This window comes from Pseudophryne corroboree, chromosome 5 (assembly GCF_028390025.1).
Source record: "Pseudophryne corroboree isolate aPseCor3 chromosome 5, aPseCor3.hap2, whole genome shotgun sequence".
Taxonomy (NCBI): domain Eukaryota; kingdom Metazoa; phylum Chordata; class Amphibia; order Anura; family Myobatrachidae; genus Pseudophryne; species Pseudophryne corroboree.
This window is the reverse complement of record NC_086448.1, coordinates 408,867,550-408,890,993: the sequence shown is the minus strand read 5'-3', so window position 1 is coordinate 408,890,993 and position 23,444 is coordinate 408,867,550. Positions and strand designations below refer to the sequence as shown.

General features: G+C 48.0%; 1 protein-coding gene across 2 annotated transcripts in view; it reads left to right on the top strand.

The window, feature by feature from the left end:
- The window catches only part of MTRR (5-methyltetrahydrofolate-homocysteine methyltransferase reductase), a 528,380-nt gene that overhangs the window by 49,710 nt on the left and 455,226 nt on the right, over nucleotides 1–23,444 (top strand). For both annotated transcript variants that reach the window (XM_063922764.1, XM_063922765.1), the window contains exons 2-3: nucleotides 5,517–5,648; nucleotides 6,796–6,957. In XM_063922764.1, the coding sequence (XP_063778834.1) occupies nucleotides 6,814–6,957 (144 nt within the window). In that variant the 5' untranslated portion in view covers nucleotides 5,517–5,648; nucleotides 6,796–6,813. The remainder of the gene's footprint in view (nucleotides 1–5,516; nucleotides 5,649–6,795; nucleotides 6,958–23,444) is intronic.

Genomic DNA, 23,444 nt, shown 5'->3' with positions numbered 1-23,444 from the left:
TCCGCCCGTTGATTCTCATGTGGCGCGTATGGTTGTTTCCTCTACTCTGCCAGTAACTACCATCACCTCTCTGATGGAACCGCGTGGAGGGTTGTTTAAAAGCGATTTATACCCTAACTGGGGCTGTGCATAGGCCAACCATTGCAGCAACTTGGGCTGCTGAAGCTGTAGAGCCGTGGGCTCAAGAGCTTGAGGCGGAACTGCCTTCCAACGCATCTGAGCATGCTCGACAATGTGTCTCGTATATTACCACGGCTTCTCTGTACCTTGAGGCGGCCAAGGCTGCTACTGCGTCCGTCTTGGCCAGACGTATCTTTTGGTTGAGATCCTGGTCGGTGGATATGGATTCCAAGAAAACCCTGGAGGTGCTTCCTTTCAAGGGAGACATTCTCTTTGGAGAAGACCTCAATAAGATTGTGGCTGATTTGGCTACTGCTAAAACAGCTTGCCTACCTAGTACGGCTCCTTCCGCACAGAAGGGTAAAATTACTTTCCCTCAGCCCTTTCGTCCTCCAGGAAAAGCAAAAGGTCAGGCGTACACAAAGCAAGCTCGTGCTTCTAGACCTGCCAAGCCCAGACCGAAGCGTGCCTGGGCCGCCCGTCAGCCAGCTTCCAAAACTGACAAGCCTGCTGCATGACGGGGCGGGCCTCCCGCTGGGGGATCCCAGGGTTGGAGGACGACTTCTAGGATTTGCCCAGGAATGGTTGAAGACCACTTCAGATATCTGGGTGAGGGAAGTCGTCGCTCGAGGTTATGCCATACCTTTCAAGAGTCATCCCCGCATCAATTTTGCCTGACAGATGTGCCTCTGGATCCGGCAAAAGCAAACACTTTGCACTCTGTGGTACATTCCCTCCTGGCCGCAGGAGTGATTGTACAGGTGCCTCTGGCTCAGAGAGGCAAGGGGTACTATTCACCGCTGTTCCTAGTCCCAAAACCGAACGTGTCCTCACGGCCCATTCTCAATCTGAAGCATGAACAAGCATGTGCGGGTCTCCAAATTCCGTATGGAAACGCTGCGCTCTAGTGTTCTGGCCTTGGAGCCTGGGGACTATATGGTCACCCTGGACATACAGGATGCCTACCTACATATTCCTATTGCGGTATCTCATCGGCAGTACCTGAGGTTTGCGGTGGGTAACCTTCATTACCAATTTCGGGCATTACCCTTTGGTTTGACAACGGTTCCCCGAGTTTTCACCAAAGTTATGGCGGTCATGACTGTCAAAGTCGAAAGATATTGCAGTACACACATCACGTACAAACTACGCACAGATGGCCTCCATGCGCGTACTTGCTCTGCTGTGTGTGCGCATATTCGCAATTGCGCATGGTCGCCCCCGCGGTCCTGCGTATTAGCGCGTGGTATGAGTATTTACAGTAGAGTTTGTGAGCGCATGGAAGGCTATCAAAACACATTACATATTTAATCCAAATAGTGCACAATGTACACATAGTCTCCCTGCACCACATCAGAAAGTAACAACAGTTTAAATGGTAACTGAACAAAGGGATTCACCTTTACAGGATAGGAGGGGACAGGACAAGGTTATAAGGTGGTGTTTGGTATCCAGCTGAAGGGTATTTTAAGGGCAACATTCCGGTGTTGGTTTGAGGAAGATCGCATGTTCCTGCGGATAGTTATGTGCAGGAGCAGAATATAGATATAAACTGTATTTACTGTACATTATGTATGCGGCGGGAATCCAGAGGAGACCACCCACAAGAGCAGTTGGAAAAGACCGCCTACCTATTCAAACCGACCTATGACCTCTCCTGTACTGTAAATGACCATCCCTGTGTCCAATGGACAAAGAGATTATAGTATCCATTGTGTTATGTTTTGGATGAATTGTATAAAGAGAGCCTGCAGCAGGCCTGGTCAGACACAAGACTCACAACGTTATCTATCAGATGACGGAGGACCAGACTGGGTAGCGCGGCAAATCCACTCACGTATGTAACATTGACTGTAGCCATTTACTCTGTTATATTGTATTGTATTGTAACCCCCTTTCAGCAATAATACGCTGTGGTGTCGGAACCCAGCGGTTTAATTACAATCTGGTGTCGTGTCTTCATTGCCCTGCTAAGGTTTAAAGTGTATTATCATTGCATTGCATAGCTGTTAAGGGTTTACAGTGTATCTCTGGGTGTGTACGCGCTGTGAGTACTTTGTACCATCAGCACGGCATTTGTACGCAAAGTCCGTACACAGTACGGGACTTTGTACGCTAATAGCGTACAAAGTACGTAGAGTGTGTATTAAGTATAGCGGCTGCAGTGTCTCCATGGTAAAGAGTATTTAAGGTGTGTTTAAGGTATAGCTTTCATTCCTGAAGATAAATCAGCATTATCATGACGGCTACACTCTGCCGTCAAGGGGTCAGGATTCTACCGTACCTGGACGATTTGTTGATCCTGGCAAATTCTCCAGAACTTCTCCTGTATCATCTCGATGTGACAGTCCAGTGCATGACAGCCCACGGGTGGCTGGTCAACTTTAAGAAATCCTCCCTGGTTCCTGCGCGGAGCATGGTACACCTGGGAGCGTTATTGGACACTCTCACAACCAGCGGTTGTTCCTGTCTCAGGAGAAAGTCCTGAAACTTCAGGACAGGATTCGATGCTTCCTATCTCGTCCGCAAGTGTCGATTCATTCGGCAATGCAAGTGCTAGGTCTCATGGTGTCGGCTTTCAACATGGTGGAGTATGCTCAATTCCATTCTCACCCTCTGCAGAAGTTGATTCTGTCCAAGGTAGGGACGGACAGAAGGGATCTGATCCGGTGTGGTAGGGACGGCCTACCTCACCGGATCAGATCTTACATGATCTCCTTGTCTCCGGAGGTCCGCCTGTCACTGGACTGGTGGCTTCAGGACTGACGGTTGAGCAGGGGCAGTCTCTTCTGGATATCCAACTGGGTCCTGCTGATGACGGATGCCAGTCTGAGAGGTTGGGGCGCGGTGTTGGAACAACACTCTCTCCATGGTCGGTGGACCAGGGAGGAGTCCCTAATCCCAATAAACATTCTGGAGCTACGGGCAGTGTTCAATGTGTTGTCAATGCCCCAGCATCTGATACAGAACACACCTGTTCAAGTACAGTCGGACAATGCCACCACGGTGGCGTACATCAATCATCAAGGCGGCACTTGAAGCCGCATGGCAATGAGGGAAGTATCACAAATTCTTCAGTGGGCAGAACGCCATCTGCCGGCCATATCCGCAGTGTTCATTCCGGGCGTCCTGAACTGAGAAGCGGACTATCTCAGTCGTCAGGACGTACATGCCGGAGAGTGGAGCCTCCATCCGGAGGTGTTTCAACTTCTCGTGGACACGTGGGGTCTTCCAGATGTGGATCTGATGGCGTCTCGACACAATCACAAGGTTCCGGTCTTCGGAGCAAGGACAAGGGATCCTCAAGCTGCGTTCGTGGACGCTCTGGCAATTCCATGGAACTTTCAGCTGCCATATGTGTTCCCTCCGGTTTCACTCCTGCCCAGAGTAATACGGAAGTTCAAGCAAGAAGGAGATAACCTTCTTCTGGTCGCTCCAGCTTGGCCCAGGCGGCACTGGTTCTCCGATCTACAGGGCCACTTGTTGGATCGTCCCCTTCTACTTCCCCAACGACCGGTCCTCCTTGTTCAGGGCCCTTGTGTTTACCTGGATTTGGCCTGTCTGCCTTTGACGGCATGGCTCTTGAAGCTTCCGTTCTGAGGGCCAAGGGTTTTTCTGAGGCGGTCGTTCAAGCTATGTTGAAGGCCCGTAAGCCGGCTTCTGCTCGGATCTACCATAGGGTCTGGAATGCTTACTTTACTTGGTGTGCGTCTCACAATCATGACGTTTTCAAGTTTAGTACGGCCATACTATTGGCCTTCCTACAACAGGGCCTGGATTTGGGCCTGCGTCTGGCCTCCCTCAAAGTTCACATCTCTGCCTTGTCGGTTTGGTTTCAGAGAAAGATTGCCACCATACCTGATGTGCATACATTCACTCAGGGTGTGTTGCAAATTCAGCCTCCTTATGTTCCACCTGTGGCCCCTTGGGATCTGTCGGTGGTTTTGGAGGCCTTACAAGAGTCTGCGTTTGAGCCTCTTACCTCGGCTGACCTTAAGTGGCTTTCCCTTAAGGTGTTATTCTTGCTGGCTATTGCTTTAGCTAGAAGGGTCTTAGACTTGGGTGCCTTATCCTGCAAGTCTCCCTATTTGATTTTTCACCGTGACCGGGCGGTTCTTAGAACGCGCCCAGGTTATTTACCCAAGGTGGTGTCTTCCTTCCACCTTAACCAGGAGATTGTGGTTCCAGCCTTTACTTCTCCTGAGTTGTCTAACAAAGAGCGGTCTTTGGATGTAGTACTGGCTCTCCGTATCTATGTGAAGAGAACATCCTCCTTTAGGAAATTATTCTCTTTTTGTGCTTGGTTTTCACAAACGTGGCTGGCCTGCTTCCAAGCAGACTCTGGCCAGATGGATTAGAATGGTGATTGCACATGCTTATGTACAGGCTGGTCGTCCGGTTCCTGCTACCATCAAAGCCCATTCTACTCGGTTGGTTGGACCTTCTTGGGCGGCCCACCGTGGTGCAGCCCTTGAACAATTGTGCAAGGCGGCCACGTGGTCCTCAGGGAACACGTTTGTAAGGTTCTATGCCTTCGATACTGCCGCTTTCCAGGATGCTTCATTTGGACGCCGGGTTCTCATGCCCGCTACAGTGCGTCCCCTCCCATAAGGAACTGCTTTAGGACATCCCCGATGTTAATCCTTGTGGAGCCCAGTGTACTCCGCAGCAGAAAACGAGATTTATGGTAAGAACTTACCGTTGTTAAATCTCTTTCTGCGAGGTACACTGAGCTCCACAAGGTGCCCACCTTGACGCACTTAGCTTCTTTGGGTTGGTATTGGCATAGCCGCTGATACCCTCTCCTGTGGTGAGTGTGTGATGTAATTGGCTACGAGCGATTGTCGTCTCTGGTATCTGCTACTGCATTGGGCTGGTTAACGAAACTGCGCTCCTGTGCATGGAGGCGGGGTTATAGAGGAGGCGGCGCTGTGCATTTTGGGAACAGTCAAAAGCTTTGAGCCTTTTGGTGCCTTGGATCGAGATCCTACTCTACACCCCGATGTTAATCCTTGTGGAGCCCAGTGTACCTCGCAGAAAGAGATTTAACAACTGTAAGTTCTTACCATAAATCCTTTTTTTTTTTTTTTTTTTAATGGTAATATGCTGGCTTTTTTTTTAAGGCTAGTGTTGCTAATGCTTTGATTGAAGTGCATTAGGTTGACTATCACTGGGGGCTCTGTAGTAGCAGGAATATTGTATTTATTACATTTCTATTTTTATATGCAGCTTTTTTTTTGTATTTTGTAAAACGCCCAGGTTGGCTATTCATATTGTGCTCAATGAACAAAAAAAAAAGTTATTTCATTCCAATATATTAGTGATTGGCATCAATATAACATATCACAATGAGGAATGTATACTAATGCCTTATTTTCTGTCTTTAATATTTTTAGGCCAGTCTGACAAAATGATCCCTCAATGCTTATATTGATGAGACCATATTGGATGTTGAAGTTTTATCACTTATACAAAATATCCAACATTGTAAGAGAAGTGATACCCCTCTTCGTTTCAGACATTTTGAGGTAATTCAATTCATTGTACTTTCTGGCAGAGATAATCTTTTCATTGTTCTTTCTTAAGATGGCCACACATGTTGTTCATCTTCAAAGCAAATATCGCCTAATATGACCCAAGTTTAACATCAATCTAATAAGGGTGTGTACACACGGTGAGATATTTTCTTTCGATTTTGACTATGTAGTCAAAATCGCAAGAAAACTTAGTGCAGATCGCAAGGTGAAAGTCACCTTGCGATCCCAATTCGATCCCGATTCGTGGTCCCGCCAGGTCGGCATCGCAAGAAAAGATAGACTGTGCAGGCAAGTCAATCCTTGCTAGATCGGTGTACTATCTAGTTCATCTCACGTCAGTGACATCTCACATAAGCCAAAATCTCACAAGCCAAAATCGTAAGCACACATAGTCCATATCTCAAGAAAAGTTAGTCAAAATCTGTGCTATCTGGGCTCAGGGGAGTTCAAGGGAAATCGCAAGTGAAAATCGGGCATAGCAAGGATCTCACCGTATGTACACACCCTTACTCTAGTGACAGGATCAGCCCATGTGTTACTAGACTTGTGTGTTTCACTGAGTGAAGAGTTTCAAGAGGCCAATTCAGTTGCTGCACAGTTCTGCATTTTGCAGAAAATAAGCAGTATTGTTGTTATTCCCGGAAAATTGAACTGGCCCTATCTTTCATCTCATTTGGACTGTCTTTTAAGTATATTACGATTAACTCATTGAATGTATGTTCTTTATTCAATCATTTGGAGAAATGGGAGGCCCCTGGGGGCGACACAGTTGCTCCCTACTGCACGTGTACATGGTCTAGAACAGCACTGTGCAGCCAGTAAAACCTTTGCAGAGCTGCTGCTCCGGAAATCATGCTGCAGCCTGTAGAGCTCTGGGCAGTGCTCTATTTTGAGCGAGCGGACCTGCCCCCTAGATGGGACATAAATGCATCACAGGTTTAGGGGGCGGGGACAGCACATAGTGCTATTGTGAACCTAGGATTCTATAAATGTTTTCTCTTCATGGTAGTAAACTGAGTGTGAGCTAGTAATTGATAGTTCTGCCAAGGCCTCTTAAAATCTGTTTCTTTGAAATGTCAATTTATTTTCTAAGTTAGTCTCTGGAGAGTTCAGTTATCTTTTCATTTTCTTTGCGCAGTGCAATTGGAGTTATACTATGTGTGGCTCACTAAAACGGAGATTCTTGCTACTTTATGGCACACAGCAGGGGCAGGCAAAGGCTATTGCTGAGGAAATAGGCCAACAGGCAGATAACCGTGGATTTGTTGCTGACATTTTCTCACTGAAAGATCTGAATAAGGTGAGATCTTAAGATTCTGAGTTTTGTGACTTCATTATTCTATTACATTAGAAATATTAAGTATGGGACTCCTTCAATTACTTCAGTTCATTATACGAAGTGTGTATATGAGTGTATATGTTTGTGTGTGTGTATGTATGTGTGTGTATATATATATATATGTGTGTGTACGTATGTATGTATATGTGTGTATGTATGTATATATGTGTGTGTGTGTATATATATATATATATATATATATTTATTCGTGTGTGTGTATATATTAATTATAATTTCTCCTATATAATAGCCCAGATCTGTGACTCTGTGCCTGCGCCTCTAACGCTGGGCGTGGCTAGGAGCTCTCATTGGGTTAGTGGCAGGTCTATCACACCCAGTCCACAGCTGATATGGCGAGAAACGCACTCCCATACAGGTTACATCCAGTGGGAGGCTATGCCATTGCATCTGCAGCAAGTCTCTGCGCTGTAGATAGGGGGGAAAAAAATCCTTTTACTGCAGCGTCCTATGTCCTGCTGCCAGTCGGCCTGCCCCCTCCGGCATCAACAACTCCCACTCCCTAGCCACGGCGCCGGTGGAACAAAAGCTGCTGCGGCCACCGGCATAGATGTGTATGAAAGCGGTGCAGCGGAAGGCTTTCATAGCCCTCCCTGCACCGCATACTCTCTGAGCCCCGGAGCCTCCTCTGCGCATGATGTCACAGAAGTGCCTCCCTGCCACAGCCGTGCCCAGACCCCCAGAGGCCCTGACTCCGCAACACAGCACCTGGGCTGCCGGCCTGGAACCCCCCGAGATGGCTAATGTAACGGATAGAGTGGGTGATATCGCGGAGGGTAATGTATGGACACTGAATCAATGTAAAAGGTGATAAATTTGCACCCTCACATACTTTACAAAGGCACAGCGCACATAATACCCCCTGTAGTAGAGACACTTACATATGTAACGCCCCCTGTACCACAGATGCTTACACATGTAATGCCCCCTGAACCAGTGACGCTTACACATGCAACGCCCCCTGTACCAGTGACGCTAACACAAGTAACACCCCCTATAGCAGTGACACACACGTAATGCCCCCCTGTAGCAGTGACGCTTGCACATGTATTGCCCCCCTGTAGCAGTGACGCTTACACACGTATTGCCCCCCTGTAGCAGTGACGCTTACACACGTAATGCCCTCCTGTACCAGTGCCGCTTAGACGCATAATGCCCCCCTGTACCAGTGCCTTTTAGACACGTAATGTCCCCCTGTACCAGTGCCGCTTAGACACGTAATGCCCCCCCTGTGCCAGTGCCGCTTACACACGTAACGCCCCCTGTGCCAGTGCCGCTTACACACGTAACGCCCCCTGTGCTAGTGCCGCTTACACACGTAACGCCCCCTGTGCCAGTGCCTCTTACACACGTAACGCCCCCTGTGCCAGTGCCTCTTACACACGTAACGCCCCCCTGTGCCAGTGCCTCTTACACACGTAACGCCCCCTGTGCCAGTGCCTCTTACACACGTAACGCCCCCTGTGCCTGTGCCTCTTACACACGTAACGCCCCCTGTGCCTCTTACACACGTAACGCCCCCCTGTGCCCCTTACACACGTAACGCCCCCTGTGCCCCTTACACACGTAACGCCCCCTGTGCCGCTTACACACGTAACGCCCCCTGTGCCGCTTACACACGTAACGCCCCCTGTGCCGCTTACACACGTAACGCCCCCTGTGCCGCTTACACACGTAACGCCCCCTGTGCCGCTTACACACGTAACGCCCCCTGTGCCGCTTACACACGTAACGCCCCCTGTGCCGCTTACACACGTAACGCCCCCCTGTGTCAGTGCCGCTTACACACGTAACGCCCCCTGTGCCAGTGCCGCTTACACACGTAACGCCCCCTGTGCCAGTGCCGCTTACACACGTAACGCCCCCTGTGCCTGTGCCGCTTACACACGTAACGCCCCCTGTGCCTGTGCCGCTTACACACGTAACGCCCCCTGTGCCAGTGCCGCTTACACACGTAACGCCCCCTGTGCCAGTGCCGCTTACACACGTAACGCCCCCTGTGCCAGTGCCGCTTACACACGTAACGCCCCCTGTGCCAGTGCCGCTTACACACGTAACGCCCCCTGTGCCAGTGCCGCTTACACACGTAACGCCCCCTGTGCCAGTGCCGCTTACACACGTAACGCCCCCTGTGCCAGTGCCGCTTACACACGTAACGCCCCCTGTGCCAGTGCCGCTTACACACGTAACGCCCCCTGTGCCAGTGCCGCTTACACACGTAACGCCCCCTGTGCCAGTGCCGCTTACACACGTAACGCCCCCTGTGCCAGTGCCGCTTACACACGTAACGCCCCCTGTGCCAGTGCCGCTTACACACATTATGCCGCAGTCACACATACACACAAATATATGTGTGTATGTATATATGTGTATATATGTGTGTATGTATATATGTGTATATATGTGTGTGTGTGTGTGTGTGTATATATATATATATATATATATATATATATATATATATATATATATATTATATATAATTACACACTCACTCTCCAGACACTTGCCTAATGAAGTCTGGCTGTCCGAAGCTGTAGCAGCTCATCCTCCCTCCAGCATGGTCCCGTCTAGCTCCTCCCCCTTATTTCTCTGACGTCCTAGTGGATGCTGGGAACTCCGTAAGGACCATGGGGAATAGCGGGCTCCGAAGGAGGCTGGGCACTCTAGAAAGATTTATGACTACCTGGTGTGCACTGGCTCCTCCCACTATGACCCTCCTCCAAGCCTCAGTTAGATCTTGTGCCCGGCCGAGGTTGGATGCACACTAGGGGCTCTCCTGAGCCCTTAGAAAGAAAGTATAGATTTAGGTTTTTTATTTTCAGTGAGACCTGCTGGCAACAGGCTCACTGCAGCGAGGGACTAAGGGGAGAAGAAGCGAACTCGCCTGCTTGCAGCCGGATTGGGCTTCTTAGGCTACTGGACACCATTAGCTCCAGAGGGATCGACCGCAGGCCCAGTCCTTGGTGTTCGGTCCCGGAGCCGCGCCGCCGTCCCCCTTACAGAGCCAGAAGCAAGAAGAGGTCCGGAAAATCGGCGGCAGAAGACATCAGTCTTCACCAAGGTAGCGCACAGCACTGCAGCTGTGCGCCATTGCTCCTCATACACACTTCACACTCCGGTCACTGAGGGTGCAGGGCGCTTGGGGGGGGCGCCCTGAGCAGCAATAAAAACACCTTGGCTGGCAAAAATACCACAATATATAGCCCCAGAGGCTATATATGTGGTAAATACCCCTGCCAGAATCCAGAAAAAAGCGGGAGAATAGGCAGCGGAAAAGGGGCGGAGCTATCTCCCTCAGACACACTGGCGCCATTTTCTCTTCACAGTGCAGCTGGAAGAAAGCTCCCCAGGCTCTCCCCTGTAGTTTTCAGGCTCAAAGGGTTAAAAAGAGAGGGGGGGCACTAAATTTAGGCGCAATATTGTATATACAAGCAGCTATGGGGGAAAATTCACTCAGTTATAGTGTTAATCCCCACATTATATAGCGCTCTGGTGTGTGCTGGCATACTCTCTCTCTGTCTCCCCAAAGGGCTTTGTGGGGTCCTGTCCTCAGTCAGAGCATTCCCTGTGTGTGTGCGGTGTGTCGGTACAGCTGTGTCGACATGTTTGAGGAGGAGGCTTATATAGTGACGGAGCAGATGCCGATAAATGTGATGTCGCCCCCTGTGGGGCCGACACCAGAGTGGATGGTTAGGTGAAAGGTATTAACCGACAGTGTCAACTCCTTCCATAAAAGGGTGGATGACGTAACAGCTGTGGGACAGCCGGCTTCTTAGCCCGCGACTGCCCAGGCGTCTCAAAGGCCATCAGGGGCTCAAAAACGCCCGCTCATTCAGATGGCAGACACAGATGTCGACACGGAGTCTGACTCCAGTGTCGACAAGGTTGAGACATATACACAATCCACTAGGAACATCCGTGACTTGATCCCGGCAATAAAAAATGTGTTACACATTTCTGACATTAACCTCTAAAAATGGGTTTTTATGTTTGGGGAGAAAAAGCAGGCAGTGTTTTGTCCCCCCATCAGATGAATGAATGAAGTGTGTGAAAAGCGTGGGTTCCCCCTGATAAGAAACTGGTAATTTCTAAAAAGTTACTGATTGCGTACCTTTTCCCGCCAGAGGATAAGTTACGCTGGGAGATATCCCCTAGGGTGGATAAGGCGCTCACACGGTTGTCAAAATAGGTGGCACTACCGTTTTAGGAACGGCCACTTTGAAGGTACCTGTTGATAAAAAGCAGGAGGCTATCCTGAAGTCTGTATTTACACACTCAGGTACTAGACTGAAACCTGCAGAGCGTGCTGCTGCAGCGTGGTCGGTGACCCTGTCAAACATACTAGTTTGCTAACATGAGAACATATTAAAGACGTTGTCTTATATATGAGGGATGCACAGAGGGATATTTTGCCGGCTGGCATCCAAAATGAATGTAATGTCCATTCTGTCAGGAGGGTATTCGAGACCTGTCACTGGACAGGTGATGCTGACTTTAAAAGGCGCATAGAGATTCTGCCTTATAAGGGTGAGGAATTATTTGGGGATGGTCTCTGGGACCTCGTATCCGCAGCAACAGCTGGGAAGAAATATTTTTACCTCAGTTTTCCTCACAGACTAAGAAAGCACTGTATTATCAGGTACAGTCCTTTCGGCTTCAGAAAAGCAAGCGGGTCAAAGGCGCTTCCTTTCTGTACAGAGACAAGGGAAGAGGGAAAAAGCTGCACCAGTCAGCCTGTTCCCAGAATCATAATTCTTCTCTCGCTTCCTCTGAGTCCACAGCATGACGCGGGGGCTCCACAGGTGTAGCCAGGTACGGTGGGGGGCCGTCTCAAAAATTTCAGCGATCAGTGGGCTCGCTCACAGGTGGATCCCTGTTTCATTCAAGTAGTATTCCAGGGGTACAAGCTGGAATTCGAGATGTCTTCCCCCTGCCGTTTCCTGAAATATGCCTTGCCGACAACTCCCTCAGGCAGGGAGGCTGTGCTAGAGGCAATTAATAAGCTGTATTCCCAGCAGGTAATACTTAAGGTGCCCCTACTTCAACAAGGACGGGGTTACTATTCCACACGGTTTGGGGTACCGAAACCGCATGGTTCGGTGTGACCCTTTTTTATATTTAAAATCCTTGAACACATACATAAAAAAATTCAAGTTCAAGATGGAATCGCTCAGGGCGGTTATTGCAAGCCTGGACGAGGGGGATTACATGGTATCCCGGGACATCAAGGATGCTTACCTGCATGTCCCCATTTACTATCCTCGCCAGGAGTACCTCAGATTTGTGGTACAGGATTACCATTACCAAGTCCAGACTCTGCCGTTTGGACTGTACATGGCACCGAGGGTGTTACCAAGGTAATGGCCGGAATGATGATACTCCTTCGAAAAAGGGGAGTTTTTAATGATCCCGTACTTGGACAATCTCCTTATAAGGGCGAGGTCCAAGGAGCAGTTGCTAGTCGGGGTAGCACTATTTTGGAAAGTGCTACAACAGCACGGTTGGATTCTAAACAGTCCAAAGACACAGCTGTTTCCTACGACACGTCTACTGTTCCTGGGGATGGTTCTGGACACAGACCAGAAATAAGTGTTTCTCCCGGAGGAGAAAGCCAAGGAGCTGTCATCTCTAGTCAGAGACCTCCTGAAGCCAAAACAGTTATCGGTGCATCATTGCACGCGAGTCCTGGGAAAAATGATAGCTTCCTACGAAGCAATCCCATTCGGCAGGTTCCATGCAAGAACTTTTCAGGGGGACCTGTTAGACAAGTGGTCCGGATCACATCTTCAGATGCATCGGCTGATAACCCTGTCTCCAAGGACCAGGGTGTCTCTACTGTAGTGGCTGCAGAGTGCCCATCTTCAAGAGGGCCGCAGGTTCGACATACAGGACTAGGTCCTAGTGACCATGGATGCCAGCCTTTGAGGCTGGGGGGGCAGTCACACAGGGAAGAAGCTTCCAGGGACTTTGGTCAAGTCAGGTGACTTCCCTACATAAATATTCTGGAACTGAAAGCCATTTACAATGCCCTGAGTCAGGCAAGGCTTCTGCTTCAAAACCGGCCGGTACTGAACCAATCAGACAACATCACGGCAGTCGCCCATGTAAACCAACAGGGCGGCACAAGAAGCAGGATGGCGATGGCAGAAGCCACAAGGATTCTCCGATGGGCGGAAAATCATGTGTTAGCACTGTCAGCAGTGTTCATTCCCGGAGTGGACAACTGGGAAGCAGATCTTCTCAGCAGACACGACTTCCACCCGAGAGAGTGGGGACTTCATCCAGAAGTCTTCCAAAGGATTGTACACCATTGGGAAAGGCCACAGGTGGACATGAAGGCGTCCCGCCTCAACAAAAAGCTATAAAAGATATTGCGCCAGGTCAAGGGACCTTCAGGCGATAGCTGTGGACGCTCTGGTAACACCGTGGGTGTACCAGTCGGTTTATGTGTTCCCCCCTCTGCCTCTCATACCAAAGGTACTGAGAATAATAAGAAGGCGAGGAGTAAGAACGATACTCGTGGTTCCGGATTGGTCAAGAAGAGCCTGGTACCCAGAACTTCAAGAAATTATATCAGAGGACCCATGGCCTCTGCCGCTCAGACAGGACCTGCTGCAGCAGGGGCCCTGTCTGTTCCAAGACTTACCGCGGCTACGTTTTGATGGCATGGCGGTTGAACGCCGGATCCTAAAGGAAAAGGGCATTCCGGAGGAAGTCATTCCTACGCTGATTCAAGCCAGGAAAGATGTAACTGCAAAACATTATCACCGCATATGGCGGAAATATGTTGCTTGGTGTGAGGCCACAAAAGGCCCCAACAGAGGAATTTCAACTAGGTCGATTTCTGCATTTCCTACGAGCAGGAGTGTCTATGGGCCTAAAATTAGGCTCCATTAAGATACAGATCTCGGCTCTGTCGATTTTCTTCCAGAAAGAATTAGCTTCAGTACCTGAAGTTCAGACATTGTGAAAGGAGTGCTGCATATTCAGCCCCCGGTTGTGCCTCCAGTGGCACCTTGGGATCTCAACGTGGTGTTGAGTTTCTTAAAATCACATTGGTTTGAACCACTAAAAACCGTGGATCTAAAATATCTCACGCGGAAAGTGGTCATGTTATTGGCCTTGGCTTCGGCCAGGCGTGTATCAGAATTGGCGGCTTTGTTATATAAAAGTCCTTATCTGATTTTCCATATGGATAGGGCAGAATTGAGGACTCGTCCCCAGTTTCTCCCTAAGGTGGTATCAGTTTTTCACTTGAACCAACCTATTGTGGTGCCTGCGGCTACTAGGGACTTGGAGGATTCCAAGTTACTGGACGTAGTTAGGGCCTTGGAAAATTATGTTTCCTGTATGCACCCAACAGGCTGGGTGCTCCTGCTTCTAAGCAGACTATCGCTCGCTGGATCTGTGACACGATTCAGCAGGCGCATTCTGAGGCTGGACTGCCGCATCTTAAATCAGTGAAAGCCCATTCCACAGGGAAGGTGGGCTCATCTTGGGCGGCTGCCCGAGGGGTCTCGGCTTTACAACTTTGCCGAGCTGTTACTTGGTCAGGGGCAAACACGTTTGCAAAATTCTACAAAATTGATACCCTGGCTGAGGAGGACCTGGAGTTCTCTCATTCGGTGCTGCAGAGTCACCCGCACTCTCCCGCCCGTTTGGGAGCTTTGGTATAATCCCTATGGTCCTTACGGAGTTCCCAGCATCCACTAGGACGTCAGAGAAAATAAGATTTTACTCACCGGTAAATCTATTTCTCGTAGTCCGTAGTGGATGCTGGGCGCCCATCCCAAGTGCGGATTGTCTGCAATACTTGTATATAGTTATTGCCTAACTAAAGGGTTATTGTTGAGCCATCTGTTGAGAGGCTCAGTTATATTCATACTGTTAACTGGGTATAGTATCACGAGTTATACGGTGTGATTGGTGTGGCTGGTATGAGTCTTACCCGGGATTCAAAATCCTTCCTTATTATGTCAGCTCGTCCGGGCACAGTGTCCTAACTGAGGCTTGGAGGAGGGTCATAGTGGGAGGAGCCAGTGCACACCAGGTAGTCATAAATCTTTCTAGAGTGCCCAGCCTCCTTCGGAGCCCGCTATTCCCCATGGTCCTTACGGAGTTCCCAGCATCCACTACGGACTACGAGAAATAGATTTACCGGTGAGTAAAATCTTATTTTCCATCTAGCTCCGCCCACCGTGCGGCCACTGAACGTCACACAGGGGAGGGGGAGAGGAGGCTTTGTGCTGCCGGCTCCGCTGCATGTGTGACAGCAGCCGGCAGCAGGGCTAGCAGCAGCAGTTCAGCACAGGGATACAGAGCAGGGAGAACGTCTCTCCTTTCAGGCGCCTCCCTGCACTGCATCGCTTTGCTGAGCGGCTAGCGCTGGGCCTGTGTGCAGGGTCACTGACACTGCACAGCACTCTCTCCTTTTACATTGATTCAGCCAGTCACTCAGTTCTGCCAGCCAGTCACTATTGTTAGCACCAGTGTTCCAACGTGCTGCATTACAGGGAAGTAGACGCGCTAAATAAACTACAGCTCCCAGCAGCCCTTAGTGCCGAAGCATTCCGGCCCTTAGGGCTGCTGGGAGCTGTAGTTTATAGAGTGCATCTTCTTCTCTGTAATGCGGCGCATTGGGACACTGGCGCTAATGATGTCGATATAATCTTAAACCATAAAGCTATACCTTTAAACACACTTTTACCATGGAGCCGCTGCGGCCGCTATACTTAATATACACGCTACGCACTTTGTGCGCTATTTGCGTACAGAGTACCGTACATTGTACGGACTTAGCGTACACACGCTGCGCTGGGGGTACAAAGTACGCACAGCGAGCGCACACACACTCTTGATGAACTTTAAACCTTATTAGTAATGCAATGCAGTGATGTTATACCTTAAACCTAACGCAGCGCTGACGGTATAAAGTATCCGCAGTGCGTACACACCTTATCAATACACTCTTAAACCTTATACAGTTAAATACACTTTAAACCTTAGCAGGGAAATGAGGACACAACACCGATTTGTAGTTAACCACTGGGTTCTAACGCCACAGTGGATTATTTGAAAGGGGATAACAATACAAATTATACACTACAAGGCTAACAAGATAAAACTACAACAGAATAATGGCTACAGTCAATGTACATACATGAGAATATTCGCTTGCGCAACCTGGACCAGTCCTCCGCTCATCGGGTAGATAGCGTTCAGAGTCTTCTGACCGGCCAGGCAACAACAGGCTTTTTATACACAACTTCCATAAACAATACAATGGTTACTGTAATCCCTTTGTTCATTGGACACAGAGATGCATCTTTACATTACAGGAGAGGTCATAGGTTGATTTGAAAAGGTGGGCGATGTCTTTCTCAACTGCTCTTGTGGGTGGTCTCCTCTGGATTCCCGCCGCATACATAATATATAGTAAATACAGTTTATATCTATATTCTACTTCTGCACATAACTATACGCAGGAACATGCGATCTTTCTCTAACCAACACCGGAATGTTACCCTTAAAATACCCTACAGATGGATACTAGACATCACCTTATAACCTTAGTCTGTCCCTTCCTATCATGCAAAGGCGAATCCCTTAGTCCTGGAATCATTTAAACTATTGATACTTGCTGATGTGGTGCCGGGGAGCTATGTGTAAAATGTGCACTATTTGGGTTAAATATGTAATGTTCTGATAACCCTCTATGCGCTCACAAACTCCGCCGTAAATACCCATACCACGCGCAGGATCGCGTGAGCGATCATACGCAAATTGCGGATATGTGCACGCACGGCGGAACAAGTGCCCGCGCTGCATTACAATATTTTTCGACTTTGACAGTCCACCCTTTGGCAGTCAACAATAACTGCCACTATCTAAACATTAAACAGAAAAATATACAATACAATATCTACAGATGATTGGATGGTAGGAGGAGAGGTGTAGGTGGGAAATGTCTGACCTAGTGGGATAGTAAAAGTATGTATATATGAATTCATGTCTGAGGGGCATGTATCATCGTGCCGTATATATGTTCTAAATAAGCTTCGAGGTATTGCGAAGTATACATTAAATCCTTCTTATCCCGTATTAAGGGTCTGTAAGTGGGCCAACAAACACTACCGAGCTCTTTTCGGCTTCTTGTTCCAACAAATGGGGTGCACATTTAGTTGATGAAACATGGAGGGGGAACATATGTGAGTGCTAATATATGTGGATATCACCTGTCGACTATGTGTGTCACTAACTGAAGGTTGTAGAGTTGAAGATAAGACACATATCTAAAATACATTCACATAACATTTTCGTAATCATTCTTGGGTGTAGTTGATGTCTTTTCCGGATCAATGTATCTGGGCAAGGGGGGAGACACAGGAAAAACGGGTGAAAAAAACGGGCCATGGAATTCATTTGCAATCAAGTCTTATCATAACATTGTCTCTATGGATGGGTCGTAAATCAAATCTGCTGCTGTAACAATGCCCCCGCTCCTTAAACTCATCAAATTTGTGCCGTGCTTGCGCCGCGTTAAAATTCGAACACACCTAAATATCAAGCCAATAATTATGACGACTCCCAGGATACAAAGGAGAAACTTTCCTACACTCATAATAACATTTTGAGCCCACTCTCCTAAACCTGAGAACCAATTGCGTGGGTTCAACCATGAGACCCAGCCGGTCAGTTCATTACTCACAGCAGTCAGGGTAAGGTTGTGTCTTCTTCGTTACTCCCACTTCAACTGCAAGATATCGTCCATCTTATGATTGATGATCTCCGTGGGGTCGTCAGTGCTGTTTGTAATATACGTGCAGCACTTCACACCATATTGAGTTGCCAAAGTGACACAGTACCCACCCGTCACGGCTGTGATATAATTGAGGACCATTCTGTGCTGGATCAGTTCCGTTTTGTAAGCTTGCAACTCCCTACCCGTATACCTGAAGGTGTCGTCGTACATCTCAGTGATATTATCTATCAAGTTCGCTAGCGCATGGATGTACCTATAATTTATAATTCCTCTGGCAGTACGGGTGATGTCTAATGCGAGAAGGAATTGAATCCCGGTGGATTCGTGGATCAAATCAGAGGCCACGTGCTCTGTCCTATCTATGAGGTGTCTCTTAACGATGTGTTCATAATGAGTATGAGTATAAGGAGCCTTAGCACTGCGGTGAACGTCTTTCATCTTATTATGGGTTATGGTCATGACCTCTGGCAACACTCTTCCAATGTAACACAATCCCTCTGAGTTTGGGGCAAGCCACTTATACGCCTTCCTCCCACATATGAAATAGGCATCATCGGGGAGAACATATGGGACAGAATATGACATTACCATATTACAAACTTTCCAAGTGAAAAACCCAATCCCTAGTTCTCTCATCTGTTCAGTACACGTATCAGGCTGTATGATATGCGCACAGTACCCTGGTGATACTTCTCCAACCCGCATGGTATTACTTCCTTGAGTATACCTATACCGAAAATACCTTCCACTGTTGGCTATTTGGCGTATTAGTTCAGAGTCTACGGGTATCCTATCAGCTCTGTGCGAAAATGCCATGGTTTGGTTATTCCATGTCACCTCCCAATTTCCTGGTTTTCGGGAATTGGAAATGTTGAAACACATTAAGGATCTATCTACATGATACTGGTGGAGCTTCAAACTAGGGGCCCTAGAAATATTACATTTCTTGTCCACCGGTCTCCCACCCCGTAATTCGAGTACCTCATCTATTGCTAAAGGGTACGGTACTAATCCTGACTTGCTCTGACCTTGAGGTACTTGTGAGCACACCCAGCATTCTGTTTGGTTTAAGACCTTACCCACTAGTGAGTGGTAATCACTCAATGGATGACGGTCCATGTTGATATTAAGGCTGGACTGACATCTCTGGATGCACCCATCCTCAACTATGTTCTCACAATTTTTACAAATGCAATTTTCCTCAGCCAATAACCCTTCACAGTGCCTCCTAGTTTCCTGACTACCAAATCGTTTTCTGATACTCGCCTTTGCTCGATTGATGTGTTGCTCTTGGAATTCTACAAATCCGTCCTTGCCATCAGAACCCATTCCAGATCCTTTCTCGACCTCTCTGGTACTCTCACCGAAACAGACTGTTCTGGTCAACAACAAGGTTAACAGGAAAACCCGGAACGCAGTCTCTTGGGGTAAGTCCATCTTGTTAAGGGGAGAGAAAGGGAACAAGAAGGGGGAGGAAAGGAGGGTAATGGGAGATGGAGAAAATAAAAAAAAAGGAAAAAGAAAACTGGTGCGACAACCGCCTCTGGGCTCAGGTGCCGTCTCAACAGTACTGCCTCTCCACATTCCTGGAACAGACACTCCAGTGATACGATGTTCTCTCCGAGTCAGCGACCTTTCTGTAGGGAACATAAATCTTGCATTACAATGTGTTTAACTGTTGTGTATTATCAGTTGTGTGAAGTAAACCATCCGTGGAAAATGAAAAAGAGAGAGGAAATAATAAAAAGAAAATTTGTCAGATTTGCGTTCACCATCAGGCTGTCACAACATTATGTCTATCGGTATCTATGCACAGTCTCCCTTCACCAGTATTTCCACTCTCCACCCTTTGTGCATGGCCAGGCACAGTGATGCTGGTGAGACATACTGGGTTTGGGCAGACCTCTGAAAAGACAGAGTAGACGTGGCGTTTGAGCTGTAAATCTGTCGGTGAACGTCAGAGATGAAGAGGAAATTTTGAAGACAAATCACAGAGTTTAGTAACAAAGAAGATTTCACAAAGTTTGACATCTGGATTGGGCACTACGGGGAATGATTCCCTAATCAGGCTGTTCCCTTAAAAAAAATTCTATGTGTGTTATATCTCTACTGGGACTATCCCAGCCATCAATCCAGTGTCTTGTCCATTCTAAGTTCATAGGGAACCCGGTATCTTTGAGATAATTTCCTCTACCAGTGATGGACATGCTTCTAAAACAGTGAAATGCAATATTAGTCTTCGTGGGTATTTTAACATATTTTGTGCTTCCTTGGTGGGAGCACTCTATATGTATACCATCTCTAACAAAACTCCTGTTAAATTACTTTAAAGGTCACTTCTGCTAGAGAGAGAGAAGCAGAAGTTTAGAAGCCTCCTCCTAATCTCCATAAATTCTGTCAAAAGGGTAAAGTTGCATTTATCCTGTTCTTCCCATTAACTGAATCTGTGTTTTTCTATACTTTATCGTGATTCCTTACTATATGTCCCTTGATCCCGTCTATGGGGTATATGCAATTGCCGGCGAATCGCTGCAGTTTTTCGCCCGTTTTTTAATTCGACCGTCGAATTCCGGCAAGTGGGTGCCGAAATTCAACATATTCAATAAAAAACGGATTCGACAGTCCCGCTGTCGAAAAACGGCCGATTTGACGGATTTTGATCTTGATTTTTAAAAAACGGGAAAAAACGGTATAAATACCGAAAAAAAATTGCGTGGGGTCCCCCCTCCAAAGCATAACCAGCCTCGGGCTCTTCGAGCCGGTCCTGGTTCTAAAAATCCGGGGGGAAAACTGACAGGGGATCCCCCGTATTTTTAAAACCAGCACCGGGCTCTGCGCCTGGTGCTGGTGCAAAAAATACGGGGGACAAAAAGAGTAGGGTTACCCTGTATTTTTTACACCAGCATCGGGCTCCACTAGCTGGACAGATAATGCCACAGCCGGTGGTCACTTTTATACAGCGCCCTGCGGCCGTGGCATTAAATATCCAACTAGTCACCCCTGGCCGGGGTACCCTGGGGGAGTGGGGACCCCTTCAATCAAGGGGTCCCCCCCCCCAGCCACCCAAGGGCCAGGGGTGAAGCCCGAGGCTGCCCCCCCCCATCCAAGGGCTGCGGATGGGGGGCTGATAGCCTTGAGAAAGATGAAAGAATATTGTTTTTTCCAGTAGTACTACAAGTCCCAGCAAGCCCCCCCCCCCCCGCAAGCTGGTACTTGGAGAACCACAAGTACCAGCATGCGGGAGAAAAACGGGCCTGCTGGTACCTGTAGTTCTACTGGAAAAAAATACCCAAACAAAAACAGGAGACACACACCGTGAAAGTAAAACTTTTTTTCACACCTGCCGACACACACATACTTACCTATGTTGACCCGCTGACTGCCACGCCCCCCTCGTCACTAAAGAATCCGGGGTACCTGTGAATAAAATTATACTCACCTGATCCAGTGTCCAGATTATCCATAATCCACGTACTTGGCAGAAAAAAAAAATCGAACACCCGGACCAGGCGGACTGAAAGGGGTCCCATGTTTACACATGGGACCCCTTTCCCCAAATACAGAGACCCCCCCCCCCCCCCGTGACTCCTGTCACAGAAAGGTCTCTTCAGCCAATCAGGAAGCGCCACGTCGTGACACTCTCCTGATTGGCTGTATACGCGTCTGAGCTCAGACAGCGCATCGCACAGCTCCCTCCATTAGTTTCAATGGTGGGAACTTTGCAATCAGCGGTGGGGTTACCCGCGGTCAGCGGCTGACCGCGGGTGACCTCACCGCTGACCGCAAAGTTCCCACCATTGAAAGGTGAGTGCCATGAAGTGAGTGCCATGAAGTGGCGCTTCCTGATTGGCTGAAGGGACCTTTCTGTGACAGGAGTCACGGGGGGGGGGTCTCTGTATTCGGGGAAAGGGGTCCCATGTGTAAACATGGGACCCCTTTCAGTCCGGGTGTTCGTTTTTTTTTTTTGCCAAGTACGTGGATTATAATCTGGACACTGGATCAGGTGAGTATAATTTTATTCACAGGTACCCCGGATTCTTTAGTGACGAGGGGGGCGTGGCAGTCAGCGGGTCAACATAGATAAGTATGTGTGTGTCGGCATGTATGAAATAAAGTTTTACTTTCACGGTGTGTGTCTCCTGTTTTTATTTGGGTATTTTTTTTCCAGTAGAACTACAGGTACCAGCGGGCCCGTTTTTCCACCCGCATGCTGGTACTTGTGGTTCTCCAAGTACCAGCTTGCGGGGGAGGCTTGCTGGGACTTGTAGTATTACTGGAAAAAACAATATTCTTTCATTTTTCTCAAGGCTATCAGCCCCCCATCCACAGCCCTTGGATGGGAGGGGGGGACCCCTTGATTGAAGGGGTCCCCACTCCCCCAGGGTACCCCGGCCAGGGGTGACTAGTTGGATATTTAATGCCACGGCCGCAGGGCGCTGTATAAAAGTGACCCCCGGCTGTGGCATTATCTGTCCAGCTAGTGGAGCCCGATGCTGGTGTAAAAAATACGGGGGACCCCTACTCTTTTTGTCCCCCGTATTTTTTGCACCAGCACCAGGCGCAGAGCCCGGTGCTGGTTTTAAAAATACGGGGGATCCCCTGTCAGTTTCCCCCCCGGATTTTTAGAACCAGGACTGGTTATGCTTTGGAGGGGGGACCCCACGCAATTTTTTTTCTGATTTTTACCATTCCATTTAAAATAAATAAATAAATAAATAAATAAATAATATTTTAAAAATATATAAATAATACTTGTGCCTCCAAAATAGACAAACCAAGTACCTAATCCCTTCTAATATAAATAGATAAGCTATTACCAATAAAAAAAACACCCAAAAAAACATGTTTTTAATTTTTTTTATTAGATTCCGCCACCAAAGTGTGGCGGATTGAAAATGACGAATTTACTGTCTAAAAGCACTGTTGTCGAATTTACAAACTTCAATTGAATATACTTTTGTCGAATTGCCGCATTAGTACCATTGCAGAAATGTCGAATTTGACAAATGTCGAATTTCAAAAAGTCGAATTTGGAAAGTCCGTTTTTTTGGCGAAAAGTACTGAATTGCATTGTTGAATTTTTTTTTTGGGGGCGAAAATGTCCCGTTTTTCGACATATTCGGGAATTCGACCGCAATTGCATATACCCCTATGTGTTTAATAACGTGGCTTATTTATTCTGTCTAGGGGTCTATGGCTATGTGCTCTACTACTCTTACAATCTCTAGCAGCATGTCCTTCATTTTTACAAATGTAACATATTCTCGGTCTTTTGTTACTACTAGGGTTTTGGGGTTTGGGCTGATGAGACTTTGGTGTAAGAGCCTGCATACTTTCAATCCTCAGCCTCTCCTCTTGCAGTTTTCTACGCCTAGAAATATTCCTATGGTGTTCAATTGCGCACTCTCTAAGGCAAGCTACTGTGACCCCTCTCCAACCAGGTAAAGAGGTTTGTACTCTGTCCCTCACTGTCTTATCGAGTCCGTCCATCAGCGCAGAGACAGCCACCTCGCTGTAATTTCATCGTTCCCTGTATCCGATACCCCTATGTATCTATCCATTATGTGTAGGGCCCGATGGAAATATTCAGATGCCATTTCGTTTTCCCTCTGCTTTATGGAGAAAAGTTTCCTCCACTTATCAGTTGTGGGGAAATACAACTCTAGTT